The sequence below is a fragment of the Agelaius phoeniceus genome, chromosome 1 (genome assembly GCF_051311805.1).
Source record: "Agelaius phoeniceus isolate bAgePho1 chromosome 1, bAgePho1.hap1, whole genome shotgun sequence".
Taxonomy (NCBI): Eukaryota; Metazoa; Chordata; class Aves; order Passeriformes; family Icteridae; genus Agelaius; species Agelaius phoeniceus.
This window is the reverse complement of record NC_135265.1, coordinates 106641829-106660874: the sequence shown is the minus strand read 5'-3', so window position 1 is coordinate 106660874 and position 19046 is coordinate 106641829. Positions and strand designations below refer to the sequence as shown.

At 36.3% G+C, this 19046-nt stretch overlaps 1 protein-coding gene and 1 long non-coding RNA gene across 4 annotated transcripts in view; one reads left to right on the top strand and one right to left on the bottom strand.

The window, feature by feature from the left end:
* The window catches only part of MIB1 (MIB E3 ubiquitin protein ligase 1), a 77570-nt gene that overhangs the window by 29017 nt on the left and 29507 nt on the right, over positions 1 to 19046 (bottom strand). For all 3 annotated transcript variants that reach the window (XM_054631029.2, XM_077184804.1, XM_054631037.2), the window contains exons 11-12: positions 17665 to 17862; positions 15086 to 15237 (exon numbers count right to left, since the gene is read on the bottom strand). In XM_054631029.2, the coding sequence (XP_054487004.1) occupies positions 15086 to 15237; positions 17665 to 17862 (350 nt within the window). The remainder of the gene's footprint in view (positions 1 to 15085; positions 15238 to 17664; positions 17863 to 19046) is intronic.
* LOC143695066 (uncharacterized) lies at positions 4524 to 10757 on the top strand. The gene is made up of 3 exons (XR_013183951.1): positions 4524 to 5168; positions 5270 to 5461; positions 6849 to 10757. It is a non-coding gene; the product is annotated as an uncharacterized LOC143695066 (long non-coding RNA).

The window sequence follows — 19046 nt, the reverse complement described above, 5'->3', positions numbered from 1 at the left end:
ATGTGTGCTACATTTCTGAATGCTTTTAAGATACATTGGTCTTACTGGAAAAGCAGAAGGACTACCAAAACAAATAGCGTCTGTATGGAATACAGTTTTATCTTACTGTTCACAGCAAATCACTGAAGGGTCAGGAACCACTACTCAGTTGTTTCTTTTTATTCAGAAAAAGACTATATCTTTCTTTCAGACCATGCTGTATTACAGGACAGCAGGCTAGGAGGACTGTTTCATGGAATGACACCTTAAAATTCTGCAAGATGTTAATATGCTACAATGGTAAATTCAGCTCAGTGGCTGCATCCTCCTCCTCATTAGATGAGAGGTAGTTTCTTTCAATTTTTACAGGATTTTCTAGAGCTCCTGCCAAAATTTTGACAGCTAAGTGGCTACCATTCAGAGCAGCACTCACTGGAACAGGCATACATCATAAAAAGTCACATTAGAGAGTTAATGTTGCCAATTACACATAATTCATGATTCACTCTTCCCCATGAAGTATTACAGAAGAAGCTGGGTTGTATTGCTCTGTTTTGAAGACCACAACATAGATGTGAAAACTGGCTTTCATCTTGCATACATTAAACGAACCACAGACTGCTTTCACTGTAGTTGTACTGCAAAGATCAAGAAATAATCTATTAGTATCCCTGATCATGCAAACACCTGAAAAAAACTTTTCAAACTATCATCTTCAGTGTATTCAACTGTAACAGATTATATGGCTGTCTGAGGAGCTGCAAAGATTACTGATGAAATACTTAAAACTCTTAATTGAAACACTGAACTTATGCCATTACTATGCTATTTGTACATTACTACTAAAGCATCACTAATAAAAAAGGTAATAGGCAAGCTTGCCTTGTAATAGGCAAGCTTTGGTATTTGTTGGTCTGCAGTATTTTCAGCTTAACAGGAAGCTCATAAAAAGATTTTGGGCCTTTTGCACCTGGATGCCCATTTGCAACTTCTGAACATTTCTAATGGAACAAGAAGATAAAAACTCCAGTGAGAATTGTTGAGGGAGTTATCTGCAAAGCTTTAATAGGGATAAGCAAACTATTGCTTCTTTTCTAGGCGCTAAACACGTGCTCAGTCAAAAAGGACTGAGAAGGCTCATGTGTGCATAGGGGGCTGAGATGGAGGTATCTGCTGCTTTCCCAGGTGCAGCTGCTGGGGGTACCTTGGCTTATACTGCCCAATTCATCCCCATAAAATGACAGCCTAGACTCTAATAGTTACAAGTGATTTGGTCAAAGGAACATCCACTAATATGGTGCTACGTTTAATTTGAGATGCAGAAGAGTAACAGCAAATGCTGCTGTTGCATGCATCTTTATTTGATCTTGCCACATGAGTAGTGCCACATGATCTTGCCACTTTTTTTTTTTTCTATTTCAGGTTTTTAGAGAGTCTGGAACCACAGCTTAACATATATAGGACCACAGAATCACTTGGGTTAGAAGAGACCTTACAGATCATCTCATTCCAGCCCTTGCCATGGAAATTCAGCAGCATGAACTGTGTATTTGCAATATAAGATATGGCACAGATCTGAACAATACACTAATTTACTTTCAGCCACACAGAGCACTTGTTTCAACACCAGTTACCAACATTAGACATACAAAAAAAAATTATTCTTATGATGAAAAGTTAGCATATGGGTATTATTCATTACCAACCTACATATAAAATGTTGGGTTTTATGCAGTACTTTGCTCACAGAATTTTTGCAGATGCTCATCAGTACTATCTGAGAATGCAACATACAATAACAGATCTATTTGGAAAATCTACAAGATAAAAGTACTTGTAAACAAGATGAGGCCAACGCCTCATTGTATAAAAAAATTCCAGATTTAGCAGTCTTAACTGCAAAAACATCCTTGCACCCTGTTTTAAAAAAACATGAACAAAAACTAGAGAAGATTCTCTGCAAACAACTGCAATTTGACTGCAGAATGAGACAAATGAAGAAGGTTGAAGGCTTGTGGAATCGTGGTAGGGTGGATTTGTTTGTTTAGCCTTTCAGGGTGTATTTGTTAAGGTTTTATAGAAACAAATACTTAGGTAGAAAAAAATAGAAAGGCTACTCCACAACCCACATAAGCACATTTAACTTAAATTCTACAATCCCACTTTTTTCCCTGCACTTCAGTTCCTGCATTATGTTGTCTGTACAGACACATAATTTTCTAGCAAGTGAAACAACCTGCCAGACTCCTGATTTGGCAAGTTTGCTTTCAGACAGATCAATGAGATATTCCAACCTACCCCGCAACTTCATGATCACTAGAAGCAATAGGAGTAAGGGAATGACACAGCCAGAGCTGCAGGGAGGGCAGACCGCCCTTTCCAGAAGCAAAGTCTTAGATCAGCATAAACTTACCAGCAATCCTCTCACCAGAGGTTGTAATGATTCACTGCACTTTCTATTACAGGTTTTTCTACTTTCATGCCATTCTCCTCCCTCAACTGAGGTTTCCACTGTCTCAGTATGACATGGTTTTATAATGTATTTTACAGTAATCCTGGCTTGAAGTATTCTCCACATACACACGCACCACCTCCACCTCCACATACTCCTCTCCAGACTCCTAACCCTGGCTCAGCTAAACCCATTCACCTGCCTCCTGTTAGAGCCTCAAATAGTTGAAGGAACAATTCAGATTTAAAGCTAGCTTCTATGGCAAAGTTTTCCTTCAAGACTGAGTAGTCTGACATGCATTTCACAACACAACAGAAGAAAAACCACATTTTATTAAATCTCTTTCTTGTCCTGTTGACTACCACCTCTGCTCAAAAAAAGCTCCCACAAAAAGTGGTCCCGACACAGCATCTGAAAGGTCATCCCCTTCTGCTGGATTATTTCTCATATGGAATAGTACTCCAAGCCTGCTCACTGTGAAGCCAAAGAAACATTTGTACCAACATAGTGCAAGAAGTAACACAGGAGCAGGACAGCACTATTTTTAGCAACCATAAGATCGTAAGTGCACGTCAGCACCCAACTTCAAGCCAAATCAGCTCCCTGATCTGATTCACAGCATACTCACTGTGCAGTACAGAGAACCACTGGAAGAATGAAGAAGGAAGTTTCTATTTCTCAGGAACAAGCAACAGGAAGAGATTATTACCTTAGACTGGTACTACTGAGCACACTGTACCTTGAATTGAGAGTTGCAGATAGAATTCATATCTGACCAATGGTCTAGTTAGTAAAAGTTTAAGAAGGCAGGCTGTTTCCTTCTTTTTGCTTCTCAGATTTTCAAGCATCTCTTGCTTTTGAAAAATCAGTTTCAATATACATGTAAACAAAGAAACAACGAGGTATATACATTTACATGGAATTCACAAGAATGTAGTGCACAACACTTTGTCTTCAGTGTATAATTATGAAAAAAAAGAGAAAAGAAAAAATGTGACTTGAAGCAGAAAGCAACAGAACCTACAGGGTAAGCAGTAACCAAGCACAGGATAAAATCAACACAAAAAGAAGCACCAAGGGAAGTATAAATCCAATATACTGGTCTGCTCAGGACTTTGCAATTCACTCTCTACCCTACCATACTGAACTTTGTAACTACTAATTACATCAATATTAATTGAATGGCATTTTGATTTAATAAGTTTGTTTCATTTTAGATTGACATATTTTCACTTTTTTCATCCTTCTTGCTCCCAAACAAAGATTTTGTCTGCAAAATACAAAGTCTTGAAGTATTTGGGTTCCCAACTGTTGTATTTAAATGCTAAATTTCAGTTATTCTTTTTTAAAGAAAACATTTCATATACTCCCCATGAATATGAAAATCTCTCTTCATATTTTGAATGTGCAGTTATTAGTCTTGCCATGAGCCAATTTTGTAAACATGAAAGATTAATGCAATGAGCTGTTCCCTTGATTTCTTCTTTTTTTCTTTTCTTCTAAAATGATTCAGTTTTTTTAAAGAACAGTAGCACCTAATTTATAAATGTCTTTATTTTCTTTAGATGCAATTCTATAGATAAGCATTAGGAACAAAATACTATGGCATTATTAAACGTAATGGTATGGAATGATATGAATTTACTAATTAAAGTTTTTAAAAATAATTTCTAACTTGATTTGAATATGGAAATGCAGGGCTACAAATGGGCACTGACTTCTTATTTATAAAATAACTGTATGATTTGCAATTGAAAACTTCGACTGAGGCTGCTCAGACCTTGGGTTAATCGACACGTTAGTCACGGCATTTTTCAGTGATCAAGAAACCAGGTTACACAACCTGCCATGGCAGCGCAGGATATTTATTGTTCTATATCTGTGTGAAGTCCCTGCCTTGTTACTAGCAGGGCTGCCTTTTTTTTTTTCCCTCTCCCACTCCTCCCCCCCCTCCCGCCCCAAACGTTTCTAAGTATAGTGACAACCTCATCAGGGTTTACTAGTAGCAGCGCAAGCTCAGTGAAAACCTGGGAAATCTAACTGGAAACATGAGAGAGAGCTTTATTTGGCAGTGCTAAAAAAACCTGGGGACAAATGGCTAAGCGGCGGTGGAAGTGCAGGCTGCACAATCAATAGGCAGAGAGCCGGATAGAGGCTCCCTTCGCTGCCGGATCGACAATCGACAGCTGAGAGACTATTTTTTGCAATGGTTGACTAAATATGGTCAGGGAAGAGAGAGGCACAAGAGAGCCTGTTTGCCTGGGAGTGCATGTTTCAAATGCTTAGCTGCCTATAAAGCCGTAACAGTTTTGCTCGTGCCCTCTAAGTGGGAAATACGGTTGGTGACTTCTGTAGTGTGTGTGCGGGAGCCCTGACCTCGCGAGCAGACTTGACCTCTGAAGATGGAAAGTAGCTTCAACACAGACCTGCCTACAGTTAAGCCTGGAAACATAACCTCAAGCAAGAAAAGATGCAGTGCAATATCTAAGGAACTAGAAGAAACCAATATTTGCCGGGGGAGGGGGGAGACGATCGCTATTTTTTTGGTGCCTTTTTCTAATTTTTTTTTTTTTGGAAGCAACTCCAACTTTTGGGGGCTTGGTTTTGGTCTTTTGTTGGGTTTTTATTTTTCTTTTTGCCTGTGATTATCTTCATCTGACAGTGGGCTAAGTTCACCTTCCCTTGGCTTCCTAGCATCTATCCTTGGAGTCTTAACTCTCAGTCCAGCAGACATAAGGTATAATTTCTATACAACATCATCCATATTTTAGCATCCAAAAGAAAGGAAGAAGGTGCCAATTAGGCACTCATGTTCATGCCTTTTATTTTTCTTTTAAGTTTTATCTATTTAAGGTGGTGAGGTACTGTATGCACCGACATTCGCCCCCCCTTGCCTCCCCCTCCCATGTAACGAAGAGCTGATTCAGCGAATAGAGTGAGAGCACTCAGGATGAGATGGCTGCTGCTGATGTGTCTCTAGGTCATTACCTCTCTTCCAACTGCAAATGCTGCATGATACTAAGCTTACAGGTAACAGAACATCAGGAGACCTGCATTATTCTGCACGTTTAAAGGATGCCTATGACTTTCTGCATGTATATCTTTATTACTAGACTGTTTTTTAAATTGTTGTATTAATCCCTCTACTCTGGGAACAGCTTAATTTTGAGTGTGCTAAAGTACCAAGCATTTGTAGTGTAAAGAGCAGGTTGAAAGAAAACAACTGTTAGTCCAAATTTCATAGCAAAAAAAAAAAAAAAAAAGGAGGAAACCAAAAAAACCAAATCCCAACTTGCTTAGTAGGTAGAATTCTTTTTAAAGAAGATAAACTAGTAAATTGCAATGCCATTAACTGGTTGTTCATTTCAGTGAAATATATTCTTATCTTCCTAAGCACAACTAAAAATGCACAAACTTGAAAAAGAAAACCTAATAAACAGTGTGGTAGTGCAATGCTGAGCTCTCAAATAGGTCTCGGCAAAATTTTCAAGGTGCTTTATATCAGACGTACATGAAAACAGCCTACTTAAAAACTAGAATGTGACTGCTGTGATTCTAATGCTGCATTGCTGATTCTCCTTGTACTACTGTGCTAGCTACTGCTACACTCTGATTTGCTCTCTATCAGCTGCACTAGGTTTTTGTCATGAGCTGCAGAAATTCTTACTTCCTCTGCTCTCAGCTTTCCTTACAACTATTACAGTTACTAATTGTTCAGCTTATTTTAAATTCAGCTTCTAATGCTATACAGACAAAGCTTACTCATTACTGTAACCCAAACCAACTCCTGAAATACAGATTAAGCAACCATAAGCTATATCTGACAGTCCTTCAGAAGTCAAAGCTATATTGCACATCAAATATTTAACCACTGCTCCAAACCAAGTCGCACAAAATCTTACAAAACTTGGGCTTTGTTTCTATGAGGTTTTTTTGTTTGGTTTGGATTAATTTTTTAGTTAATTATTTTAGCTGTCATAAATATTTCAAGGGTGGACAAGACTTTGACTGAAGCAGGTGAGTGTCAGTTTTAAAAAATGAGAAAAGCTGCTTGCAGAAGTGTTGAATAGGTATTAGCTTTCACATGTGACCTTCGGCCTAACAATCCAAATCCTGTCACAGCAGTTAGAGGTTGTTTTCTTAATTCAATGTCATCATCTTTAGGATAAGCAGGATCACTGGTGACATGTGCTTTTGTGTTTGGGTTGGGCTTTTTGTGGGGTTTTTTTTGTTTGTTTTGCTTTATTTTTTGTTTTGTTTTGTTTTTTAAATCACTCTGAAATACAGTGGAAATAAGGATAAACCTGCAAAGAGTTTGCAGAATAATGGATGGGATACAAAAAGCATAGAGGTGGGATTTAGGGTAAGAAAATAAGTTTATAACTGCTATTTTATATCAGTCTGTGCTTCCCTTCAGGATACTAGATGCAAACTGTACCCCAGCATGAAAATCTGCTAGAAGACCTGGGAGGAAGCTGAAGTTTTTACAGTGGACTACAGCTACGAATTCTAAGAAAAGACATTGCAAACCTACCAGCGATTCAACTCTCTACTTAAACACGGTCACTTAGAAGAGCAAGAGGCTGCAAAAATATGGAAAAGCACTTCTAACACCAGTGCCATCCCAAAATAATGAACTATGTCCAGCTTTAATACACTGTGCAGGTAAATTGCATTGCAAAGTTCAGTTAGCATAGTAAGTTTATTTTCTACCATCAGTTTATCAGAACTGTTGTCCTTCCAAAGAACTGTCAGCCAGTTTTACCTAATGACAGGAAGAAAAATCAGCAAAATACTTTTTAGGTTCATCTGACAGGCAGTCAAGCAACTCTGTGTGTACCTGCTCAGAGCACATACTTCTTTATGTACCCATATGAACATACAATGCTATGGAATGTAAAGAAGTATGTATTTTTGGCAGGCAAGGAACGACCAGTAAGAGGAAACTAAACAGCTGCTGGAAGAAACAGGTTTCCCTCTTGTTTGAATGACATTCATGTGACAAATTGGCTTGCTAAGGGTCAGCTGGTATTGCCAAAATAACTCATACTTGTTAGTAACAAATCACAAAACATTAAATTAAGTGACTATAAAAGTGGGTAGGAAGAATTGTTAACAGCTGATAAACAGAATATTAGTTGCAAACAGAATTCAAAGCAAGGCTGGAAATGAAACCTTGAAATGCACCAATTAAGACTGCAGCATAGCTGCAAAATTCATCATTACCAGTACTCCTCACTTCATAGATCTTAAACTAAACTTAAAAGCCTAGTTATCAAAATGCATCTCATAAAAACAAGCCACTGTTATAGCAATCACAGCCTGTTCTGTGTACTTCACATGGTAGTATTTAAATTTATATCTACCATAGAACATTAAATCCACAGGTTGCAACTGAGACAAGTATTAACAGCTAAGAAATTACAGTGTAATCTACAAAAAATGACAGCCAAAATAATTGAGTATAACTTCTGCAATTTAATAAGACTTAAGTTAACATTTTCTCCAAATCAGCACTTATTATGCTCACTGAGCTCTTCGATACAAAGTGCAGTGTCAGGTTTATGCACAGAAAGTGACAATACAGAGATTTCTAGGCCAGAGTTGCTAGTCAGCGGATTAAAGCTATTGACAGATTCCTAAATGAAAACACAAATGACAACTACAGCCTAAAAGGTAAGTTATCTTAAATACTCTTTTCAAATTAGCTGAATTTATTTTAAATCCAAATTCAAGATAATTTGCCATAAAAAAAATTTTAAGAGCTACATGAGAAATAGTTCCACAATAGTCTCAAGTTCTAAAAGTGATATTAATTAAAATACACTGATGCATAGCATCCCTAAGCAAAGATACTCAACATCAAATCCAGGAACAAGGGGAAAATGTGAGGAAAGAACTCCCTACTCATCAATTCAGCCATTTCTAGTCATGACAGTAGCCTTCTAAAAGCAGTTATTAAATAGGATATGTCCATGATAAATAGGCACATTTGGCCCAGATTAAAGATTCTAACTGTAGCCCTTTGCTTACTAAAATGTCCGTGAGGAAAAAAACTCCAACCAAAACAAACAAGAAAAATAAACAAATGCAACACACGATTTTTAGATGGAGAACTAATTTTTAAATACTCACATAATTCTCAAACAGCTAATAATATCCACAGCCTGATATTTTTAACACCTGAGACTACATATTAACATATATATATATATATATATATATGCAAGCAGAAATATTACCTTACCTGCTTAAGAAAGCAAAGTTTCAATACTTTTTTTAAACCTCTTTCTCTTAGGAGCAGATATTTTGACACGAAGGCTACAGTATCTTAACATCTAAATTACAACCTGGTTTAGAGTGGGAAACAAATCAAATTGCAGTAGCTTTTCTGAATAAAGCAAGGCCACTAAACTCAGTCATGCTCACAGAAGCAATTTGGTATAACTAGCAGTTTCACTGAGGGGTTAATTGCTAAGCATTTTCCTCTTTTTCTGATGAGTTCCTGCGCTCAGCACCAATTGATTTAGCTTCTTCTATAAAATGGGACAGATTTTTTTAACAGCTTTGATTTATCCAAGAGGTTTTTGGTAACAATTTATCATACTGTGTTCTCCCTTGTATAACATTGCAATGTTATTCTGACACAAAATGACAGTTCAGAGTGATACAAAAGTTAAAATTATATGTTGACATTGCTTCCTGCTAGTTCATGTTAGCATATCTCTAAGAATACATACCCAGTCACTCTAAAATGTCACATCCATCACTTAGATCAGCTGTTCAATTTTAACTGAGCACACGTTGAACTTTGGGCATCTGCTGACACAGTTGTAACTCAAACATTTCAACTGTGTGACTGACAGGGATAACAGATGCTGACATTATCAAATGCTACACGGCTTTTTTTCCACAGCCGTTTTTTGTCCCGATATGGCCAGTACATGAAACTGTATTGCCATCCAAAAGCGCACTTGAGCAGCTGTATCTGTAAAACAGTTCCTCTATAACTGGTAAAAATAGAAACTCATTTTATAGCCATCTTGATGCTTAAGTCCAAGTGACACACCTGCTACATTTCTATTAGGATACATAGTGTTGGGGAATATATTTACATAAATCTTCTCACCATCATCAGACTATGCACCAAACACACGTCGGCTATCCTTGACACACTCATTACTAGAGAATGGTTTGAACTAAGGTTGTCCCCTAATTTCCACTGCAGTCAAAGCTCAGAAAGAATTCAGTATGACATAAAAAAAAAAAAAGCTATGTGAGCTCGCACAATTTTGTATTAAGGACCTTAGTTGAGAAGAAATCAGATGCAACCCCAGATAAATCTTTAAAAGCTGTGTTTTTCTGGCATTAAACGTTTTTACATATGCTATCAAGGTAAAAAAATTAAATTTATCCTGCTATATTATATAATCATTCCTAAAAAGTTAATACTAACCAGAGATATAGCAATGGAATTGAAAGCACTTGGCATTTATATTTGTGCTAACCAACTACAGCATAAAAGCAGCTGCAAAAGAGAACCTGCCAGAAAATGAATGAGGAGAAGGGGGGGAGGAGGGTGACAAGGAAACTGAAACGTTCTTCCCCAGTAAAATTTAACATAAAGAAGTAAGGGAGCTCTATCTATTTCTGATTGAAACTTTAGGACTACAGTTTCTAACCTATTCTAAAATTTGATTACACTAGACAGGAGAAAGTTTAAACTGTAACTATGATTTGATTTAAGACTCATCCAAATATCTTCAAGGAAATACTCAAGGACAGAACAAATCGGTACAGGCCTTTCTGGTATACAGCTTTTAATTATACCATCTCCAAATTAGGAAAGAGTTAAAAATTTGCATTGACAAGAAACAAATTGTGTAACACAGAAGAAAGCCGCGTGTTCTTTGTGCACTGCTCATGTGCTTTAAAATGTGTTAGTGAATTATAAGCTTCCTGCACTCCAATGCTTTGCTAAAGCTGGTAAAATGGAACCAAATCACCTCTTCAATGGATTTGGTCCCCTTCAACCAGCTGTAGCTATGCATTGATCACTACAGGATTTCTGACGTTGTTAAAACTGGACACGAAACCTGCTCAGAGCAATTATGTAGTCCTCTCTTCAGTGCAGCTCAACTTCTAGGCAGCCTGAAGATGGAAGGTAACCAGGAGTGTAGCAAATTCTGTATTCCAAAATTTCAAGTTTGTATTTGTAAATAAATAGCTACTGGTGTTTAACATTTTGTCCATATGCAGTACAAACCAACTCTTACAATATTTATAAAGAAGATAGGTAAGCAGTGAAATAAACACTTCCCAATGATTTATTGTCTCTTGTATTCTTCCTCAAGTCTGGTGCCCTTTCTAGCAGAACTTACAAAAAAAACCCAAAACCCAAAAAGAAACAATCATGAACAGTACTGGCAGGGCAGGTTTACTTTCTGGGCATCCCTCTCCCCTTTTTTATGTTGTACAAGGAAGGAAACTCCCCAGGGCAGGAACTGTATTTGTCATTTGTATCTGTCGGGCACATTATTTACTACTTAAAGATAATAAATTTGTTACTGACCTCAACAACTACAGGCTAATCTGCCACCTAATAATAGGTCTGCTCATGGAGATTATACTCTTCCTCCAAACCAACTTGAACAAAAGTATTCTTCCAAAGCATTTTCTGACATAATACTTTAATAAGAGGTTTTAAAAACAGACTCTCTTTGCACTTAGCTTCAACTGAGCTTAACCTACATTTACTGTCAGAACTGCAAATACAAAAGCAAAAAACCACTTTGACTGGTTTAGAAAATAATTGTACCACTCTCATTTCCTCAGAACTTGTCTCTCTGAGACCTCCATGACAACACAGCCCGTGAGTCCTGCAGACACTTCCTGAAGACACTCATTAACACTACCTCTCAATTAAATTGCTACAGTTAGAAATCTCACTGCCAACCCCTTCAAACCATCTGCAAATCTAAAAAAAAAATTGAGATCTCCTAAATAATAAGAAAACCATGGGGAAAAATTACAATTCTATTTTAAACCACAATCTCCTGCTTGCCAGTTTAGGAACATAAAGATGACATACTTCTTGCTATTGGAGAGCAATACCTAAAATCTGTATCTTACTCCAGGACTTTAATTTTTTGATTTAAAGTCCAGCAGAATTTATTGCTAATCATACACGTGTGTGAAGTCAGGTCAGCTCCAAGAGCAGCCTCTATTTAAGATGCTAGCTGCAGAGTGGATAAAGCTCTCTTCACAAGACACAATGCAAATCTAAAACTAACTGGGGCAACGGATATAAAATACGCCTACACTTCACAGTCATGTCTTCAGCTCAAAATCTGAAGTCACAGGTATGCGAATAGATCAAACATAAGCAAGAGATGATAACGTGGCAAAAATAACCAATCTGTACAGTATTTTCAAATTTTACTCTCCTTTTTTCTGTCTGAAAAAAATCTCATTAACACTGAAGAGGCAAAGTCTGCCAAGCTTTGAGGCTCACAGTACTTTGAAAAAAGTCCAAAATAAATGCACTTTTAATATGACTGACTCAGTTAAAAATTACGAACAAGAAATCATGTATTAAATAAAGTTTAACTTTCCTATACTTGATTTAAAATTTCTTTTTAGCTCTATCTCCCATGCACGAGTTTAAAGCTACCTGCAGCATAAACTAACATTCAATCTACATTTCAATATTATACATCAGCACAAAAACCAAAAGTTGTTTCTGTACCAATTCACAAGGTACAAAGACAAGCAAAACATGAAAAGGAGATATATTCTACTAAGAATAGGATGCTCTCTGAAACACACTGTACCTTGACTTGTGGAAAACACAGCCAAACTGCCATGGAAGATAAAGTGCTGAGACAATCTCAGCAGTATTTGACATAAATCGCTATCTTTCTTATATTATTTATCCAATATTCAAACATTTAAAATAGAATGTATTTGTTTTCATATGAAAAATTAAAAACTTTGGAATGTTCTTCTCAGCATAATTTTTAGTTTTTTTCTGGGGACATTTATCTCCTTATTATTTATAAAGGTCAGAACTCAAGAAACAAGAAGTTTTGCTCTAAAAATGAAATTGGTTCCAAATACCTATTTGACATCAACTAGAAAAAATACTACAGAAATCCACCCCCATTTGTTGTGATAATCATGCATTTAACACATGCATTTATTTTATTATCCTTAACAAGGATGGTGCATGTGAACTTCATTAATTCTTGCATATATAGCACATTTTTAATTTTTAGAATTATAGCTATGCGCACAAATGCCTACACATTTATACACACATATGAATACGTGTTTAACTTTTATAAAATAATACAGAAATTACATAACATATCTATATATTTCAATATAAGGAGAATTTAATGCATTGTATTAATATAAGGCACCACATCCTGAAGCCACAAAAACTCCAGTTTAGGTGGAGCAGGGAAGCTTAGATGAGGAAAGATAGGTCTTGAAGTAAGGTTTCAAGCAGAACCTATTACACACTGTCTGTGACCCACAGCAGTAACAAGTTAGAGATGAGGGGGTTATTTTTAACAGTGTTTTAAATAGCTTGTGCTTAGTGCATTTAACAGATCAGTAATAGACGTTGTTCTATATCAGATTAGAAAAACAAAGTGGTAAATACAAAAACTTGGGTTTCATTCAGAAACAGCCAAGTGGCAGAACTACAAAATCAGCAATGAAACAAAGGAGTATCACTGAAGTCTTGAGGAATATAAAAATCAACTCCTAGATGAATGAAACTATTATGACAAATTTTTGCCAGAGGGAGAAATCAAAATAGATTTGTTTTGGTTTCATTTTCAATTATTTCTTCCCAGGCTGATGGGTAAAATATCTAATGCTGTGAGCATTAGATATTTTAGATTAAACAACTCCTTCCATGATGGGAGACAAAATTCCTTTTCTGCATGCTTGAGCAGTGCTCAGATGGAACTGCAACCAAAAAAGAATATTAAATATCTGTTTTAGATACTAGTGAAATCCCTTGTAGGGAGGGAACCCACACAGCATTCAAATCACTAATACTGGAAACGTTTTCCAATACTTCCAATGAAAACTTTTGTAAAGGAGGAAGGATTCTTGTTAAAATTGCACTATACTTCACATTCTACCAATCATCAAACAGATCCAGTCTGAACTACAACTTAGATCCCTCCATTAATGAATGGTCTGTCACTTCTAAAATATTCACCCACAGAAAAATCTCCAGCACATGCCCATGAAAAACATTTTTTTCCCTACATCTCATCTTGAGATTATGGTCACACAAAGCAACTACCACAAGAGCTAAGGAAAAGCATTGCAGGGAAAAAAAACAAAAACAAAAACAAAAAATACCCCACCAGGGTAACTGAGACAGGAAACAGTGCTCCAGGCTAATGCTGTTATATAAGGAAGAATTCACTTTAGAGGAAGAAGTTACCAAATGAGACTTGGAAGAATTGTCTTCTGAATGCCAAAAATAAGCTCCCTTCACATGTTCTCATAAAGACCTTTTATGAGTACTGTAGAAAATGGTAAACATTTATTCGTCCTATCAGTACTTCCAGCCACTACTTTTACCTCATGAAATGATTCCATTCCACAAACATAGATAATTAATTATGTTTACTTTTTAACCATCAATCTTGATAGCTGTGTTCTAAGAGACTAACCTAGATTTTAATCCCATATATTAATAATGGGTGGAATTTATACAAACTTACAGCATTATTTCTCCAACTTCTCTCAACTTTTCTCAATTTGAAAAGCCAAATTTAGTAGTAAACAAGGAAACATGCACATTTCTTCTTTTGTGTAAACTATACTAAATACTCTACCTGAGGATAAAGTATTATTGAAGTCTTGTTGGCATGACAGCTTTGGAAAATACTATTTATCCACAGTGTAATAAGGAATCAGCAACACAAGTTTTTTTTAAAGTTCTGTCTATGAAGGATTTTTCAAGAGCTACCTTAACTGAAAATTGAATGTAGACATACAGAATGCAGTTAGTATAAAACAAGCTATGCTTTAAAATGAAGTTTTTCAGTTGAGCTGCTATGTAAAAGCTGAAACACAAAATTCCTTCTAGATATACTTCTATGAAAATATAATTAACTGTTTCAAATACAGTTCTATGAAAATATAATTAACTGTTTCAAATACTGACAAATATAATCTATTGCAATAATCCTGAGTGCTTTAGAACTGTATGGCTTACTTAATAATTATCCACAAATAAGTATTTCTAAAAACCTCAAATTCCTTTATCAATTCCAATACTCAAGAAGGGAAACATAACAGTATTTACTATTTTTATCCTATATCACGATTTCATCTTCAAGATCTTACTAACTTACTTATCAAAACTTTTATTGGCAAAATTTTATAGCCATGACAGGAGATTTCTCAGGAATTTGGAGTTATCTGGATAGAAGACTCCTAGCTTCATTCTAGTAAGGGCTTCCAAACATTAGAAAGATAGCTAAGCAACATCAACATTTAAGAAATACAACTACATGCAGATGTAAGGACCTTCTGAAAGAATACCATAGTTCTACCCTCACCTGTACTTGTTTTCCTTTTACATACAGTAAATAATAATCTTTAAAAAGAAATCTGTACCTAGGGTTTCCTCTTAGTGCAGCATGATGAAGAGCATTAAACCCATTGTTGTTGGTGATAGTAACATCTGCTCCAGCTTCTAAGAGTACAGCAAGGATATCATCACGCTTTTTACTTATTGCATCATGAAGTGGAGTGTCCCCTTCAGAATCCTAAAACCAGAAACAGTTTACGTCAATTTTTGCATGCATCCACATTAAAAAGATGTTAAAATATCACTAGGAAAACTGACTGCATAAACACAAAACAGCTCTTCCAGACCTGAGTGCTGCTATATTGCAGAGTTCAGAGCAAGCTGCTTCTCATCTTGCTCCAGTTTTGCAAACACTTCAGTGGGAAGCCCCACCCTGAGCTCCACCATTGTACAGACACACTATTGCCAGAACTATGCTTTGTACCCCATAGTGCTGAAGACACTGTGGAAGATAATGACTTCTCTATGCTGCTCATCCAGATGGAGTTGGATGCCCAAATTACAATTTATAAATAACAGGACAGCCACAAAAACTAATGTGACAGAGGGAAGACTAGACAGGCAAAAGGAGGCATGGAATTTTGAATAAATGCTAAGTTTAGCCAGCAATTAACCATGTAGAAGACAATACCAAAATGACAGTGTGAAATTAAAGCATAAGCAAATCAAAATAAAATGCAATCCAGGTACTAAAAGTAGGCATATCTGAAGCATAAGCTATATATATAACTATATATATATATATATATATTTAACTGAAGCATATAACTTTCCATGAAGCAAAGGCCAATGTCATAAACCAATATTAAGCTTTTAACTTGTTATGGCAAGATTATATTACACAAGGTACATGATAATACTTGAGAGCACAATTGAACAAGGAAAGAATTTATACTTGTAGTTTAATGCTTTATTTTTCAAGTATCCCAAATAAGGAAAAAGTACTTGTTACTCCTAGAAGCATTTTGTACATTACTTATTCAAGGATTCAAATGGTTGGACTGAAGAGAAATGCCCTAGACTAACAGCGAGAAAGCACATCGATTTAAGCTTACTTCCAGCTACATGGGCAAAATCTCCAGATTGATGCTTCCAGTAAAATTCTTGCACCATGTAAGTCTCTTGCCACCAACACTGACTCAACTGCAAGCTAACACAGAAACTGAACATTTTAGCAATACACTAGTACAAAAACAGATCTCTACAGTGAGAATCAAAACCTGCCAAATAAAAAGTGCCAGAATATGGCACTTGAACCAGTGTGAACCAATTTGCCAGAACCAAATCATGTAGCTTTTATTTGGTTTAAATGTTAGTATTTCCTGATCACAAACTAATATATGTTTACAGAGTGAGTGGCCACAGTAGTAGAGTGCTGGCCAGTTAAATTCCAGTCATGCCTCAGTCTTACTCCCCTATGTTTTCATTGACAAAATCAATCACCTACTCACATTTGCACATCGCAGTTCCTCAGCACACATGCTGAATCTGAAAGTTCATTTTTTTCAATAGCCAATTATATTTTCCAGATGCAGCATCCTTGCACCATTCCACTGACTTTTTCAACTGAAACAAAATTCTGTAATTTAGACTCGGGTAAATCCACTTAGGCTACCCATAGTTCCTATGTGACTTACAATCACCCTTCACTGGTCTCAGCACATGAGACTCCTTATTATACCTACGTTCAACAAATACTAAACAGGATCTGGATGGATATAACAGCTCAATCTCAGCAAGAACAAGACAGTACCTTAAGAGTCATATAGGAGATAAATAAACAATCACTATGCTCGTTAATTTCAAAAAAGTTTTTGCTCTCCTTTTATGTGGGTATACAGCCCCAAAAAAACTGATTATTAACATGGCAAAGCAAGGAGGCAATGTCTTGTTACTGCATATCTTGATTTGCTCAGGCCACTACAGCTTTTTCTGATGCCAATCTCTTCAAACTTACCCATTCTCATTTATTTTACTAATGCAGTTCATGCAGCTGCATTCAGCAGTGGGATACCTGCTTATCTGATTTCCACTCTACCTTCTAAACAGGACATTGCACTTATGCCACTGCTTCCATCACCTTCATTACAGATGAAATTCCCTATGAAATTATGGTACTTGAGATCCTGCACGAGTGCTTTCTAGATAAAAAGCTGAATATTTGAAAGTGAATCAGACTAAAGAGTTCTATCAATGATAAGTCTATTTTGGGGAAAAAATAAAAGGTTTCTTTTAACAAAACATTCCACAGTCTTGTTGGCCTGCTAAACTGTAGCTTGCAGAAGGAACACAGAGTTGTGGGTTCGATACAGGAGTAATTAATCAGGAAGGAAAGTTAACAATTAGAAATAACTACAGACTGTGAAAATACCAATTAGCATCAACTATAGAATAAACCAGGTGTCAATCTAGCTGTCAAGAAAACAAACAGACTGAACAGCATTTTTGTTACAGTTGATCACATGGTGGGGTAAAGGTTGAGACAGAGAACTTCACCATCTCTGTTCCTTTCAGTCCCATTTACCATCATTTTTCTATCACCTACATGCAGCGAATCACACAATTCAGTAGCTGAAAAGTGACTCTCCATTAAAATTTACTTTACCTGGAGACTGGGGTGGCAGCCAAAGTCCAGTAAAGTCTTGACAACTTGCAGATGACCTTTGTTGACAGCAATATGGAGTGGAGTCTGCCTGCGCTTATTGCGAGCATTGAGATCTGCGCTGCCACGGTGCAAAACCTCAATCACAGCACCCTCGTCACCAAAGGCTGCATGATGGACAGCCCTGTCTCCATCCTTGTCCTGAAGTGGAAACAATTTGATGTAATAAGAAAAATGAGACTACCATGACACCATTAAAATACCCAATTAAATAATTGCTCAAAATGCAGCAATAGAGGATGAAGAATCACTTAATATATAAACACACATGCTCTAAAACATATGATAATCCACAGCATATATAACTATTGCCCTGAATCTTTGTGTGGTTTGTTCATCAAACTCAAATGGCTTCATTTGGGCTCCTACTACAAAACAACAACTGTCAAGAAAATATCCAAAACAAAAGAACCAAAACCCCCACAGATGAAATCCAATGCCCAAACAGTATTACACTTAATATCCCAGGGCAGTTCTTCCTGTAACTTGGGAAGTGTTACGGATTCCAAACCATATTGCAAGACATGAGTATTTTCTTGTTCATATAATTAGGTTAGTATTTATTAGGATTTCTTATGTGTCTTGGTTTTGACTTAATAAACTTTTTCCAAAGGAAATTTGTGTCTGATGCTGACATTAACTAGAAGTTCTGATTCTGTGCTGATGATTCACAGCATTAAAACTCTGATTCAGTTTGTTTCAGTTTCACACAAATTGAGAATTAAAATGTGAAAGTCAAATTTGTCAGTTTAGGCTATTTTAACATTCACAGAAGTTGACTGTACAACATGAAACATTTTAAAATATCAATCAAGTGATTTCAGCATTAAAGACAGGATACAAAAGATAGAAGTAAAATGGAAGTTTACAGGATGAAATAACTTCCATAAGCTAGTTTCTAGCTGGGTATTTCTGCACAGTTTAATGTAACCGTGCATGCGTAGGATTCAATTTTGAAAACAGAGAAACACTGAAAATTGTAAAATAAAATCATGACTGATCAAGGGCCCACCGTCTCTCCTGAGTGAGCTCAGGTTTCTCACCAATTTGCTTCTTCAGCAACATCTTTCTAAGTATTTTTTATTATATATCACCCATTTCTAAAATGTTTTAAACCTATGCAAAAATTAATAGCACAAAACGTATTTGCGCAACGAGATTAGTTACAGCATTTAAAATGGTGGAAGAAGACTTATCCCCTAATTATCAAATGTATCTTTTTGAAAATATGGATATGGTTTTTAAGATAGTCAGGGCAATACATAGCAGCTTCAACAGCTTTTTGAAAAGACACTTTTAATCCTTCCAAATCAACTCACGCTAGC